The following is a 14,484-nucleotide window of genomic DNA, read 5'->3' on the forward strand; positions in this document are numbered from 1 at the left end:
ATTTTAAAGAGGACCTTTCACTGGATGTTTTGGTATAAAGTCAGTGCCTAATTTAATTGATGCATTTCCACTGATTCTTGAACAGTTCTTCTTTTCCTTCTGTTCTCCTCCATTCAAAGCTATTCCCTCTGGCATATACACAGATCTTCTTTGTGGGCATTTGGTGTTTCCCCTTTGACGCTGCCCAATCAAAACATGGCCATGTCACAGAGAAGTTCTGTGATGTGATAAATGCCCTGTTTGATGACGGGAAATTTAGCATTTTTATTATTTGGGAGCATAACTTTGGAACGAAGGAATGCAAAACAAAAACCTTTCCAGAATCGGTAGAGCAACGATAATTGGAAGAGGTCCTCCTTTTATAGTGTTTTCCACTACTTGGACAACCTCTTCTCAATTAGTGTGTTTTCCCCTTGTAAAATAGTAACAATTATACTCACCTCCAGTGACGGTGCTCTTCCAGTGGTGTTGGCACTGGCTCTCCCAAGGGTCCTCGTGGCCAATTAGTGGCCACTTCACTATCCCCTCCTTCAGACATAATTAATATCCAGAGAGGGTGAGATCTGTTGCTCCGCTCTCACTTCATCCGGATATCTGATTTGTCTGAAGGTCTTTGAAGAGACCCTGGTACATGAGAGATGTAGTGATGCAGTTTTTAATATAGACGCGTTTTGATATAACCACCAGCAGCGTGGAAAAATCCACATTCTCCTCCATTTTGATTAATTCTTGGTCTGGCAACCCGTGGATCTGTAACAGCTGTTTATATCAAAATTCTTGCAATTGTTGTGTATCTGTCACGCTGTACTCTAAGATGTACAATAGCAGTACAGCGCAGTAATGTAGGACTGAGAGGATTCCTGAAACTATCTGAGAAGGTAGTTAGCTGGTAAACCACTAGGGGGCGTAAAAGTGGAGGAAACGTATGAGCAGGGAATTCCCTAGCAGAGGTAATACTAGTCAAGCCCACCAGATGGCAGTAGAATTGTTAGAAAGCCGTGTCACAACATGAGGTCTTGTAAATACACAAGGGCAAAGTCTAAACGTAGTCAGAGGGAAGCAAATAGTCAGTAGCCGGGAAATCAGAGCCTAGAAGCGAGGGGGAGTGGGAAGACAAGACAGAATTAAGGTAAACAGATAAGGAACGAACAGGGAGACAGCGGGAGAGACACTGATGGAAACAGACAACAGAGGAGGTTAACAGGTCAGGTGAACACGGAGGTCAGGAGGGGGCAGGGCAGACAACAGGTCACTCAAGAGCAGAACACAGCAGAGCCAGAAGTATCACTGGCGAAGTCCAAGAGAAACAGTGCCCTAATAAAGCAGCCTGACCTCCAGAACGAGGCAGAAAGGATTAACCCCTAACGTGACTTGCATCAGAAGTGAAACTAAAAAAAAGGCTCAGCTCCAGCTGAGCCAGGAGTCAATCATGACAGTATCACACAACTTTACCAGGTGATCAAGTACCTCCCCAGTAGCTTAGTGTTCTATATTTGGATAAGACCATATTGTTCTACTTTGCTCCTGAACTTCTGTTACATTCATAATATAACAATGTCACACAAACCCCAGGAGAGCCAGTGCCGACATCACTGGAATGGCCATCCAAAGGTGAGTATAAGTGTGAGCAGCACGGTGGCTCAGTGGTTAGCACTGCAGTCTTGCAGAGCTGTGGTCCTGGGTTCAAATCCCACCAAGGACAACATCTGCAAGCAGTTTGTATGTTCTTTCCGTGTTTGCGTGGGTTTCCTCCGGGTACTCCAGTTTCCTCCCACACTCCAAAGACATACAGATAAAGAACTTAGATTGTGAGCCCCAATGGGGACAGTGTTGCTGTTGTATGTAAAGCGCTGTGGAGAAGGGGTCTCCACTGTTTGGGAGGATGCTAAATAGTCCAGAGAGTAGACAAGTATAGTTTAGAGATTTGTCATTTTAGACAATTCACCTAAGAGTTAATAGTGAAGTGATAATCAATGGAAATAATAATTTTCCTACCACTGATTTACAGATTCAATATGAATGGCAATTCTCAAGGGACAAGCAGCCTCGTGATGTTCTTGTATCACACTCTTATCTCTCTATTTTGCTCTTTGGTGTTTCCACATTTAATTTAGATTAGTCAGACTAGTATTACACTAGAGCGATTCTTGCCTAAGGCTGAATTGCTAAGTAACAGTTGTTCCTAAGGGACCAATGTATAAAGAGGATTACTAAAAATAAAAATGCATGAGCGTAAAACGCACTAAATTTTATGTTATTCTAAGGGGACTGAGACAAAGCTCGCTGTGAACATGTCATCCTCATACACAACTGCATCTATTTTTAAATCATCATGTAAGGATTTGTCTAGAAGATTGAATTCTAAATACTGAATACAATTGTTGCTTCATGGGTTCTCAAAAAGTATTGTCACCCATCTTCTGAGATATTATTGAGGGGTCCAAATTGATGGCCTCCACTATTCTGAGAGCACTGCCTCTTCCAAGTTGACTATTTTGTGTATTCTTGCGAAATTTATCTCTACCTTTTGTATAGATCTATGTAATGAGGTTTCATAGATTTCTGTGAGATCCTCACAATACCTTTTGAGATTTGAAGCAATGTGCCCTCCTTCATTATATCCAAAATCCACAATAACTCCAATATGAATATTATCCTCACAGGCAAAAGGATACTGAGCATTTGCCACATTATATACACTAATTACAAAAAGCTAGGGATATTTGGCTTTCAGGTGAAACGTATGTATCAAGAAAGTAGGGCATTTAAGTAGAAGCATGCAATGGTTATTTTCTCCTCTCAAACAATTTATTGAAACAAAAGCCAACAACAGTGGTGTACCCCCAAAAAATGTGAATGTCTTAATAACTTGTCAGGTGCCCTTGAGCATCAATTACAGCTTGATAACAATGTCTCATGCGGTTCACAAGTCGGGTTATTCTCTGCTGAGGCATGGCATGCTCCTATTCTTGAAGGGTGGCTCTCAGGCCACTGGGTTTCTGATGTACAGACTTATGAGCCTCTACACGGTGACTCAGCTGATCCCATAGGTTTTCTATGGGATTCAGGTCTGGAGAAAGTACAGGTCACTCCATTTGAGGTACCAAGTCTCCAGCAGCCGATTCCTAATGTTGCGACCTTGATAATTGGAGCATTCTCATCAATGAAGATAAAATTAGGCCTCTGTTGTTCATGTAGAGGCACAATATCTGGATTAATGATGTTATTCAGGTAGTAGGGACTGTTACTGTACCATCCACAAAGTGCAAGGCAGTTCTGTATTGACTAAACACATCTGCCCACACTAAGACCACCACCCCAAAGGCTCGTCTGGTTACAACAGTGGCTGATCCAAAGCGCTCTCCTTGATGTCTCTAACATCGTTGGTGGCAATCATTTCTGCTCAGTGTGAATCGACTTTCCTTAGTGAACAGCATTGAGGCCCACTGGTCTCTCGTCCAGCAAGACGATTACGCCTCTGCTTGGTGATGTGGTCAGGTACCCTTGCAGGTCATCTAGCATGCAGAGCACGCTGATGTAAACCGTTTCGAATAGTCTGACATGACACTTGGGTGCCTCTCACCTCTGTTAAATTTGCCTGGAGTTGTGTGGCATTCATCATCTGGTTCATATGGGCATTATTCACAATTAAGTAGTAATCAGTGTGGGATGTTGCCAAGGTCTACAGTTGGTCCTTTGAGTAGAGAAAGGGTTATTCACTCAAGAGGCAGAAGTGTCACCTCCGAGCCTCTTGTTTAGACTCTGTGTTGGCTCTCCCTTAGATAAACCATTTCAATTACCTGTTCACTTGAGGAGGTCTTAGCTGAACAGGGGTCAGATATGGTTTAAAGTGCTAACTTTAGCTAGAAAAATAATGAGTCCTGGAAGTAATGATATGATCTCCACAGAGCCCTGATCTCAATATCATTGAGTATGTGGGAAATTACATGAAGAGACAGAAGGATTTACACAAGCCTGAATCCATATTAGTTCTGTGGTTAGTTCTCCAAGATGCTTAGAGCCACCTCCATGCTAATTTCCTCCAAAATTAGTGCATAAGTGCACCTAGAATACTGATACTTTAATGCACTTTTAAAGGCATAAGGTGGTCACACCAAATATTTATTTGATTAAAATATATCTTTTGCTTTTTAACTTTGCAGTTTGTTAATTGCTAAAAATAAACTGCTAACATTTATATTTTTTAAAGCATTTTAACTTTGCAGGATTTTCTTCACACCTGCCTAAAACGTTTGCACAGGACTGTATTGTGCTGAAAAAGTGCCTTGTGTAGTGTTATTCTTTATCCAAAGGACTCACTCACACGAGAAAATACATTGGACGAATGCTATCCTATGTATTATTGGACAGCGTTCAGACTAATGGTACTTTATGGGGCAGTTCTGATCAGCATTTTTTTCATATCGATTCGGCATGATAAAAAATTGTAGTTTGCTGTGATTTGCAGCGCAAATCGGATGCCGTGCACCCATTCAATTCTAAGAATGAGTGGAAATCATTGAACTGCACTTGGGTGACATTGCAGACTCACAATGGAGAAGTTGGAGAAATTTTGTTCTCTATCTTCTCCTGATAGTATGGTACGATTTTCTCATGCGAGAGAATCTGATCACACTAAGCTGACACTCTGATCAAACTCCGATCAGAGGTTGATAGTGTAGCGCCCCTGAACCCATCAGGGCACTACTAGGTACTGCATCCGGACAAAGATGCAGGGCTTACCCCCAAGGACCTGGAAGACCAATACTGGTACCACCAAAACACATAACATTCCTAGTTTCCCACTCCCAATTAGAGATGACTGACTAGTCCGGGACCCAATGGATGGCCACCCAGAGGTGGAGCCAGTCCAGTCTACTAGCCCACAACCCGGTGGGAGGCGACAGACACTCAGACAGAACGACAAGAGAGTCAGGTAGTGACAGTAGTAAGAGACAGACATGTCTCCAGACGGGGTCATGTAACAGTGACCTAGGTGGCATAGGAGAGTGGTTGCCAGGGAGGGTACAGCCAGGTACCCCTGGAACCAGAGCACCGACGGGGTACAGGGCCCTAGGTCAGGCGACAGCTTCAGGCAACCTGACAAATACCTGCACAGTGAGGGGACCTTCACGAACCTCACTGACCCAAGAATCCGGGGGCATCAGCAGTAACGATTGAGCCAGGGACCGGAACAGAACACCGACCCTCCAGGGTTCGCACTGCCCGCCATATGCGAGAGACTGCTGACAGACAGTAAGGGACCAACAAACTCCAAGCTACGGGGTCCCACGAAACAGTGAGAGGTGTCGGGGAAAGAGACTACCAGGTCACCACATCGGCACTGGGACAAAAGAGACCAGGGGTCTGAACAAACTGTCCTCTGTGCCACAGCTCAACACCACTGTGAGTAAAACAGAAGTTGCACTGCATCACCATCGTGTGGTCTCCCTTCTTTCTGCGCCGTTTGCCACCATCCACTCCCTGGGGCCCGGCACTACTTGCAGAGGGCCTACCATCCAGGCTGCCACCACCATCAGCCCCAGTGGTAACAGACTGTGCAGCAGCGGTTCCATCACCATAACCGCAACCCGCAAGTGGCGTCACAATACAAACTCTTTCATCTCCCCTATACATAATCCCTTTTAAAAAGCATCCCCAGGGTCACAGAACCGGGCATCGGCCATTACACAACCATGACACAGCATCCCCGCACATATACGGCCCGGGACCGACTACCCCATAGCCTTGGGCGACACAGCTTTTTCCTGGCCCTGCATCTTTGTCAGGATGCAGTACGTAATAGTGCAATGATGGGTTCAGGGGCGCTACAATAGGAATGTCATTACCATAACTAATCTGATTCTCTCGCAGGAGAAAATCAACGCTCGTGTGATCCTTGCCGACATGACAACATGTGATTTACCCCAATATAAGTCATTTGTGTCTACTGTGCCTCAGATCTGGCATTCCTCATTTTAGTTTCTCTTTTCCAATGATAGAACAGGGAAACAGTATTGACGATGTACATGTGAGCAAGATAATTTTGCCTGAACTTTCAGAAGTAGCCTTATGGCCACATTTTCCGGTCATCTACATCAGCTGCTTCCATCCTCAGGAAGGAGGGTAATGGAAATAGAACTGAACACGTCTATCTATAAATGGGCCAGTATCATTCAGTATATAAATATATGGTATTACAATACTAATATATTACTGTACATATTGTGTATATTTATAAAAATATCTGCTTTTCAATTGTATGTACTAGCCCCATAATCCGAGAATGATCACAAGGCACATATCGTATGGCAGACATGTACATGTCAATCCTGTGTGTGTTATATAAAGTGAGGCACTGGACAGATACAAGAATGATAGATAATCCGTAACCTTTACTAAAGTCACCAAAGAGAAAGAAAAATCAATTGAACAATAATTGCATCGTAACCTTGGTACTTTTCTCTCAGCTTTTTTTTTTTTTTTGCTAACTATGACAATAAGGAGAAGATGGACAGAGCTATCATTTTCTTCTTTGCATAGTTGTATCTGTTTCCACATATAGCGGCACAAAACGATAGTATCGATTCATGTAAGTGCATTTTCCTAATGGAATAAATAGATTTACAGTTGTGATTGTCTGTAAATACACCAAAGATAAAAATATATGAACAAGACGAAGCCATGCTTTCTGATGTCTCAGGAAAATACTAAAGTAGCCAAACCAAATTTTTAATGAGAACCTGTCACAACTCCTGACATGGCTGTTTTAGTAAACGCTTGTATTCCCCCATGTAATAGGAAGGTTGGAGCATCATGTCTTTGAAATCTACATTGCATAGTTCCTCTTTTATCCCAACTGGAAGTTTATAAATAAATTGACTACTGGGTACAGTCTATTTAGCTTTTCTTCTTAACTGACTGAAGCTTAAAGTTTAATTTTCATGCAGGACGCAGCATCCCATTGTCTAAATATTCACACACTTGGCTGTGCACCCAGAGCTTTTTTGTTCTAGTGAAGCTTAAAGTGAGCATATACAGTAATTGACTTCATGTTGCCCAAATAACGGGCAACATGAATCAGAGCCTGACTGCGCGATGGCAGCCAGGTATGTTTATAGTTGTATTTGCATTTTTACTGAAAGACTATCATGCCTAGTAAACAGGCTGCCTTGTTGGTTGGGTGAAATTATCTTTTTAGTACAGCACAAAAAATCATAGTTCTTGGCGGTGCATCGTCTTGTGTAAACAGGACTCACTGTGACAGTCTATGCACAGTGAGGGATTTAGTACAGATCTCTCTGTGTTAATTATTTACTTTGATCTGTCTGTGTAAACAGGCTGTCGGTCGGTCCATGTAAATGAACCCTTAAGCTGGGTTCACACTAAGCGACAGCGACAATGATGTCGCTGTTACGTCACCATTTTCTGTGACGTAACAGCGACCTTGTAAGTCGCTGTTATGATCGCTGCTTAGCTGTCAAACACAGCAGCCGAAGCAGCGATCATAACGACACGCGTCGCTGTGCTGCAACATGTGCAGAGAGCAGGGAGCCGCGCACACTGAGCGCTGGCTCCCTGCTCCCCTAGCTATAGTACACATCGGGTTAATTACCCGATGTGTACTGCAGCTGCATGTGCAGAGAGCAGGGAGCCGCGCACACTACTTAGCGCTGGCTCCTTGCACTCCTAGCTACTGTACTCATCGGGTTAATTACCCGATGTGTACTGCAGCCACATGTGCAGAGAGCTGGGAACCGGCACTGGCAGCGTGAGAGCGGTGGAGGCTGGTAACGAAGGTAAATATCGGGTAACCACCTTGGTTACCCGATGTTTACCTTGGTTACAGCTTACCGCAGCTGCCAGACGCCGGCTCCTGCTCCCTGCACATTCAGGATTGTTGCTCTCTCGCTGTCACACACAGCGATGTATGCTTATCAGCGGGAGAGCAACAATAAAAAAACGAACCAGGGCTGTGTGTAACGAGCAGCGATCTCACAGCAGGGACCAGGTCGCTGCTCAGTGTCACACACAGCGAGATTGCTAATGAGGTCACTGCTGCGTCACAAAAACCGTGACTCAGCAGCGATCTCAGCAGCGATCTCGCTGTGTGTGAAGCACCCCTTACTCTGAAAGGGTCTAGTACTTCAGAGTAAACATACTTTGTTAACAGCTGGAGAATTATGTGTCTCCACTTACTAGTTCCACGTGGTCCTGACTGGCTTTCCCCTTCACACACTTCCCTCACTCCAGTTGACATATACGGGTCTGTTTCTAAGTGTGAAAAACCCGTCAGTCATAGAGACCAGGGCAGGAAGAAACTGTTTGAGGACCACATTAGACTAGTCAGTAGAGATACATAGACATTTACTTTGAAATGCCAAAATGTTCCAAGCAAGACGACATGCACACATTGAGTATATGGGGAGTTTTTTACCTCATTATTTTGTAAGACCTCGAGTGGAACAATCAGAGGAAAAGTATAATAGAAACACGGGCACCACTTCTGTATTTATTACCCATTCTTTTTACAAATACTGAGGTAAAAAAATTCACCAAAAACTTAACGTGTCCACATGGCCTAAGTCATACATGGCTGTAAGGCCTCATGCATACGCTGAGTCAGTAAAATGAAATAAACATTTATTCTACTTTCACTAGAACCACTCATCATACTGAGAGTGATTGGATCTTACATACAGTATACCGTGTTTCTATGCAAATAAGACCTAGCCCGAAAATAAGCCTAGCAGGAATTTGTGGAGTATGCATAAAATATAAGCCCTACTTCAAAAATAAGCCCTAGTTGCAATTCAGTAAGGAAGTGTCCAGACAGTTAAAAAAGATAAAGAATACAGGACACTTGAGTAAAAAAGCAGACACCCCCCAAAAAAATCACAATCACCAGACCCAAAACAATTGCATCTGGCAAGTGCCGATTGGGCTCTTGCATAGGTCTCACTAACGCCGTCCAAGTGATACTGCTTACAGCCAGTAGGGGGAGCCAAACACTGTGGAAAGCATTGAGACCTGACAGTGGTGCAGATTTGTATGTGAGAGCCCATTCACTCGCCAACTCTATTGTTTAGGATCTGGTAAGTGCCATTCTTTTGGAGGGGTTTCTGCTTACCTTTGGGTAAAATAGTAGATATAGAATTATAAATTGAAAGTGAACCTGTCAGACCTGTCAGGTGAAGTGCTGGGCATTCTGATCATGCATACTGACCCTAAGCCCGGCATTTTGAAGTGGTGAAAATTGGACACAGGTACACACATCACTGCTGATGATGCTGGGCAATGGGCATTAAATAGCATGTTAGCACACCCATATGGGGATGCTAACATGCTAAGAGGGCAGAATGAGCGCATGAACTAATGCCTTTGCGACTAATCCCTGCACTCATTAGATTATCATAAAGGATCTTTAGAAATCCTTTTTCTAAAGATCTCTTTATGTATGCCACTAGATGCTGGGATAGTTAGGCAGGAATTAGCAATATGAACCATGAAGTGGTTGTGGTCCTGGTTGCATATTGCACCTGACAGGTTACCTTTAAAAATGGAAATTAAAATATAAATACTGTATATACATTAGCCAGTAGATGGCACCATGTACAACAAATATATAGGGAAAGGTATGAACATATCAATTACTGTAATAACCTTGAGTGGCGTTGTCACAAACCACCGGGGGGTCACTCAGAAATCCCCCGCGCTGGCTACCAGTACGTCACAATCGGGGGGTAACAAGTGGGGGTCACCCCTCCTTTATACCTCCCGACCGACAGACAGAGCACGTGACGCGCTCTCTAGCGCCCCTCTTATAGTCAGGCCAATTATGGAATCGCCCGACAATAAGCAAGGAGGCCGCTATACTACTTATGCCGATTATTGAAGGGTCCCCGGTGAGAGTAGGGTATATATTCCCCCGACCTCCGCGGGCGGAATATATAAAATCTCCCCGAATCTCACTGGCCTCCCCACAATAATCCTTGGCACAAACTCGCTGCCACCAACCGCTTCACGGTAACTATTAGCCGAACACACAGACGTGGGATTCAAGATCGAGATAACAGAACAGCCCAAGATTAATTATATAATTTAATCAGCCTAAAGCACACTAGAAACTACAATATATACAATAGGGAATCTACAGAATATACATATGTCAGAGTACAGTTACAATCAAAGCATGGGTTACAAACAGGCATACACAGTTCCAGCAGTTACCTTGTTGCGTCTGGCCACAGGGGGGCGCTGTAGACCAGGTTTCCAGGAACTCCCTCACAGGTCTTTCCCAACCAGGCCCCCGAGCAGAAGAACACTGGAAAATGGCCGAAGTAGGGTTATCAACCTGGGCAAGTCCAGGTCCCCTCCTACCTTAGTGACCTCACAGGGAAGCACTGCCACTCCCCCTGCATGGATCAGAATTATCCAGCAAAGGGGATATTGGCCATAACTTTGCCTGGGAGCGTCGTAGGCAGACGCCAATGCTCTCATTGTGACAGTTATGAATTTAGCTACAGAACGAGGGGACTCATGACCTGTCTGCCAGTTCCCCATTGGCTGATATCACGCCTGGGGCATTTCCCAATGTCCTGCTCCCATAAAAAGGGGGTGCCGGCATCGTCCACATGCGGAGACACCATTTTTATGGTTGCCATATTTATCGGAAATATGGCTTGCGAGATATGAACCATTTTTTACTGGAGTCGTTCTGTCTGGCTATTTCCATAGCCTTGCTAATTAGCTAGCAGCTCCTACTACAGGGTGACGGCAGGGAGTCATCCTGTGTCCATTGTCCCTAAGCCACCTAATTTCCATATCACAGGACATGGCCATGGGATTTGTTGCTAAACCAGTTGTGTGAAGGAAAGGGGGGGGTGACACCAGGAGAGGGCTTCCTGACATACTTGAATATCATGATTTATCGTCATATCTCCGGATTTACCTCACAGGCGTATTCCTCAAATTATGTATAGCCATGAATTAATTATACAAGAATATCTGTTACTTGAATCAAATATCACAAAAGGTTAAAAACAAGAAAAGTACTTTATAATTTATTCATGGCTATATATTATTTCTGAATAAATGTTGATATTTTATTAAAAAATAAATGTGGATTATTGTTCATGAAAAAATATAAGACATCCCCTGAAAATAAGCCCTAGAGCATTTTTTGGACCAAAAGGTAATATAAGACCCTGTCTTATTTTTGTGGAAGCACGTTATATTGTGATTCTAGTTTTCTGCTTTCGGATTTTGATTCCCTCCCCACATCATTGGCTCCCCTTGTGTAGCTCTTCATACTGTTTACTTCATTTTCCAGTCTAATGTCATTTTATGAGAAAACAGGGTTGAGTAAATCCTTTAATGTCCAAAAGTATTGATAACGTATTAAAAGTGAACAACTGCCGAGTGTGTCATTGACATGTCTTTCGTAAACTAGTTGAGCTATTAAATCTTTCATGAATGTGTATAAATAATTCACGGTTTTATGTGGCATGTATTCTGGAAGGCTTGTAATCTATATACATTTTAATTACCAAAAGTCACATGACTGCCAATGCTCGAAACTTTAAAGGCTCCAAGAGACTGGTGTGAATTGTTAAAGAGAAATCAAACTAAAGCATTAATGTTTAAAGGGAACTTTTTTGGGGGAGAAAATCTGATTTACATTAGCGTAGCTTACAGATGCCTTATTATGTAGAAGATAAGGAATTCATTGCACCCACAAAATCTCACTGACTATCTTTGTATGTCACTTATTAAAGAAGGTTGTCGATTACTGAGTAGAACTGCAGAGTAGAATTCCTAAAGACGTTATTCACTACCTTAACAACCCTTCTTAACCTTTGTCAGGCTGCATAATTTTGCCAAAATTTCTCGACCCCTTATCTCGGAAGGGGGTGGAGATATTTTATTGAAATTTGGCCAATATATTCTGGACCAAAACTGCTCAGATGTCACGAAATTTCAGCCCTCTACGGCTTTTCGAAAAAAAAATTATTGCAATGTAAAAAGGGAATAGTTACAATTGTACCTATTCAGCCGGACGAAGGTTAAATGCAAGATGGCCCCACGCAGAATAAAAACATCATTTACTCGCTTCCCACAATATCGATGTTGTGCCTGCTGGTGTTCTTGTGAAATTGTTATGTCACATGACTGCTGCGGCCTTTCAGTAGGCTGCGGCCCATACACTTCCCTTGGATGAAACTTGGATGTCCAAGGGAAGTATGAGCGCTGCAGCCCATCAGTGGCCACTGATAGACTGCAGCGCTCACATGACACAACAATACGAGCACCAGCAATCACAGTGCCAACAACACTGGAATGTCACCAGTCTGACAGGTGAGTATATGGTGTTTATATATATTGCCTCCAAAAAGCAATATATAGTAGTAATCTGCAGGTAAATAGTGTTGAAATCATGTCTGCCAGTATTCGTGGCAGGACGGCTAGAGTGAGAAAAGGTTATAGCCTTCCTGTACCTGCTTGCTTTGTCATTAGAGATCCCTGCACCACATCAATAACTATAAGCCAGCAGCTGCAGGGAGAATAACACTTCATTTTCTCCCTGTAACTGCACTCCTAGTAAGTCTGCCAGATAAGATTTAGATGCTGTGTTATCTTGCAGATATATCAGCAGGTAAATCACATTTTTGGAAGTGACAGGTTCACTAGGAGAAATAGTGGAAACCCCTTTAAGCATAGAAAGAGCAGAATCTTCTCTGATAAAACTACATATCAATTTGTTCACTTCTTCCTGCTTTATAACATGCTGCCAGCAGATTATACTGGATGTTCAACTCCACGCTGAATCCTGACTATTTTTGACAGTAAGAACAGTTCTGCAGACTACGCTTTTCTTGCCATGGGAAACCCCAAGTGCGAAAAAATCATTAGGGGAAATATAATGTCTGTATGGAACACTGAAACTATTATTTTCATGGAGTAAAGTATATATGTGCAGGTATACTCTCTTTAAAATACTTATTTGGATTGCCAGGCAGACAGAGCACTGACTAGTTATTACACTAGGATTACTACAATACACTTCTGTGTTATTTCATTCTCTCTGCCTATTAATTATAATAATTAGAGGACCTTCTACTGTATTTTTATAAATTTAACCTGAGCACCTCCTCCAGTGGCTGCACTTATTCGGGAACAGTTTTCCCTTGTCTTTTGTGCCCTTCGTTACGGAGAGAACCCCCCACCCCCTGTTAACAATGTTGTCATCCAAATGGCTGTGTAAATAGGTTTCGTGGATGCAACAGCACAAAAAAGAACAACTCAGTGGTAACTCAAACTACAAATATTTATTTTACACTAGTAGAGAAGTAGTTTTATGAGTGTGCGGCAAGGGAATGGCATCAGTGGTGACAATGAAATTCGGCAGTGAAGATACAAGATATAAATACAATATTATTTACATATTATCACTTCTATCATTATATAACAAGTATTGTAAACATTGTCTTGATCCTATTCTCTTTGTCAAGCAAATGTCAGTGTCACCCCTCTTTCTGTCACTATTACTAACTACCTAAGTAAGGTACAAAACAGTACGTAGGCCACAACAGGAGTTACAAATCGACCCTCACTTAGCACGCCGGCCGCCTCCCTTCACTGAAGCGCAACCTAGTTCCAAAAGCCGGATTTCAACAATAGGTCATTTTTTCTGATATCATTATGGTCTTTAACATTAGAACTACTGGACTCGTGACACCTATATAGAAATACATGGTGCAAAGTAGTCAAAATGACTACCTCAGTAGTTCTAGTGTTAAAGGAAAGCTGTCTTGAATATTAAGGTTATCTGCCCAAGTCATACGTTTAATAGGATTGAATTTCATAGTGCAAAATCAGGAAAGTCTTTTCTTCAAGAATGCTCTGGGAATACCTTTCTGTTCTTGTTGTTAAATATACACTTATTGCACGGAGTCCTAATTTGTTTATGTGAGAAGACCAGGAAACCAGCATGACTGTATTAAGAAGAGACAGTGATCCGATGGAACATTATAACATCATATCTGCATATAAAAGCATCCTTCAAAGATATCTTTGCCGATCCCTAAGGCCCAGCAGCTGTTATACACCTGCCAAATGGCCAAGATTTTCCATTGTATGTGGTAAATGAAAAGTGAATGATTCCAATGAGTCCCTGACTCCTTTTCTGTCTCCGCAGAGCACTGTGGACAAACTGATTAAGAAGACAAATCTGGCTCTGGTGGTCGGTACGAACAGCTGGAGAGAGCAATTCATTGAGGCGATTACCGTTAGTGCTGGTAAGTTCATGCGCTGCGTACTTACTGCCACTTACATGACACGACCCAAGAATCTAATGTCATCAGGAGGAGAATTATGTTCCTTTTTATTATGTTTGTTAGAGGGGAATTGTGGCAATTATCCAGGATTTTAGCTCTGAAGGTTGTTACAGTATCCTCTGGAGGTCTTACTGCTCTAATCTAGTGA

General features: G+C 42.7%; 1 protein-coding gene across 6 annotated transcripts in view; it reads left to right on the plus strand.

Moving 5' to 3' along the window:
- SLC8A1 (solute carrier family 8 member A1) overlaps nt 1–14,484 on the plus strand; it is a 446,495-nt gene that overhangs the window by 383,798 nt on the left and 48,213 nt on the right. For all 6 annotated transcript variants that reach the window (XM_075339431.1, XM_075339430.1, XM_075339434.1 and 3 more), the window contains one exon: nt 14,198–14,297. In XM_075339431.1, coding sequence (XP_075195546.1) covers nt 14,198–14,297 — 100 coding nt within the window. The remainder of the gene's footprint in view (nt 1–14,197; nt 14,298–14,484) is intronic.

This window comes from Anomaloglossus baeobatrachus, chromosome 3 (assembly GCF_048569485.1).
Source record: "Anomaloglossus baeobatrachus isolate aAnoBae1 chromosome 3, aAnoBae1.hap1, whole genome shotgun sequence".
NCBI lineage: Eukaryota > Metazoa > Chordata > Amphibia > Anura > Aromobatidae > Anomaloglossus > Anomaloglossus baeobatrachus.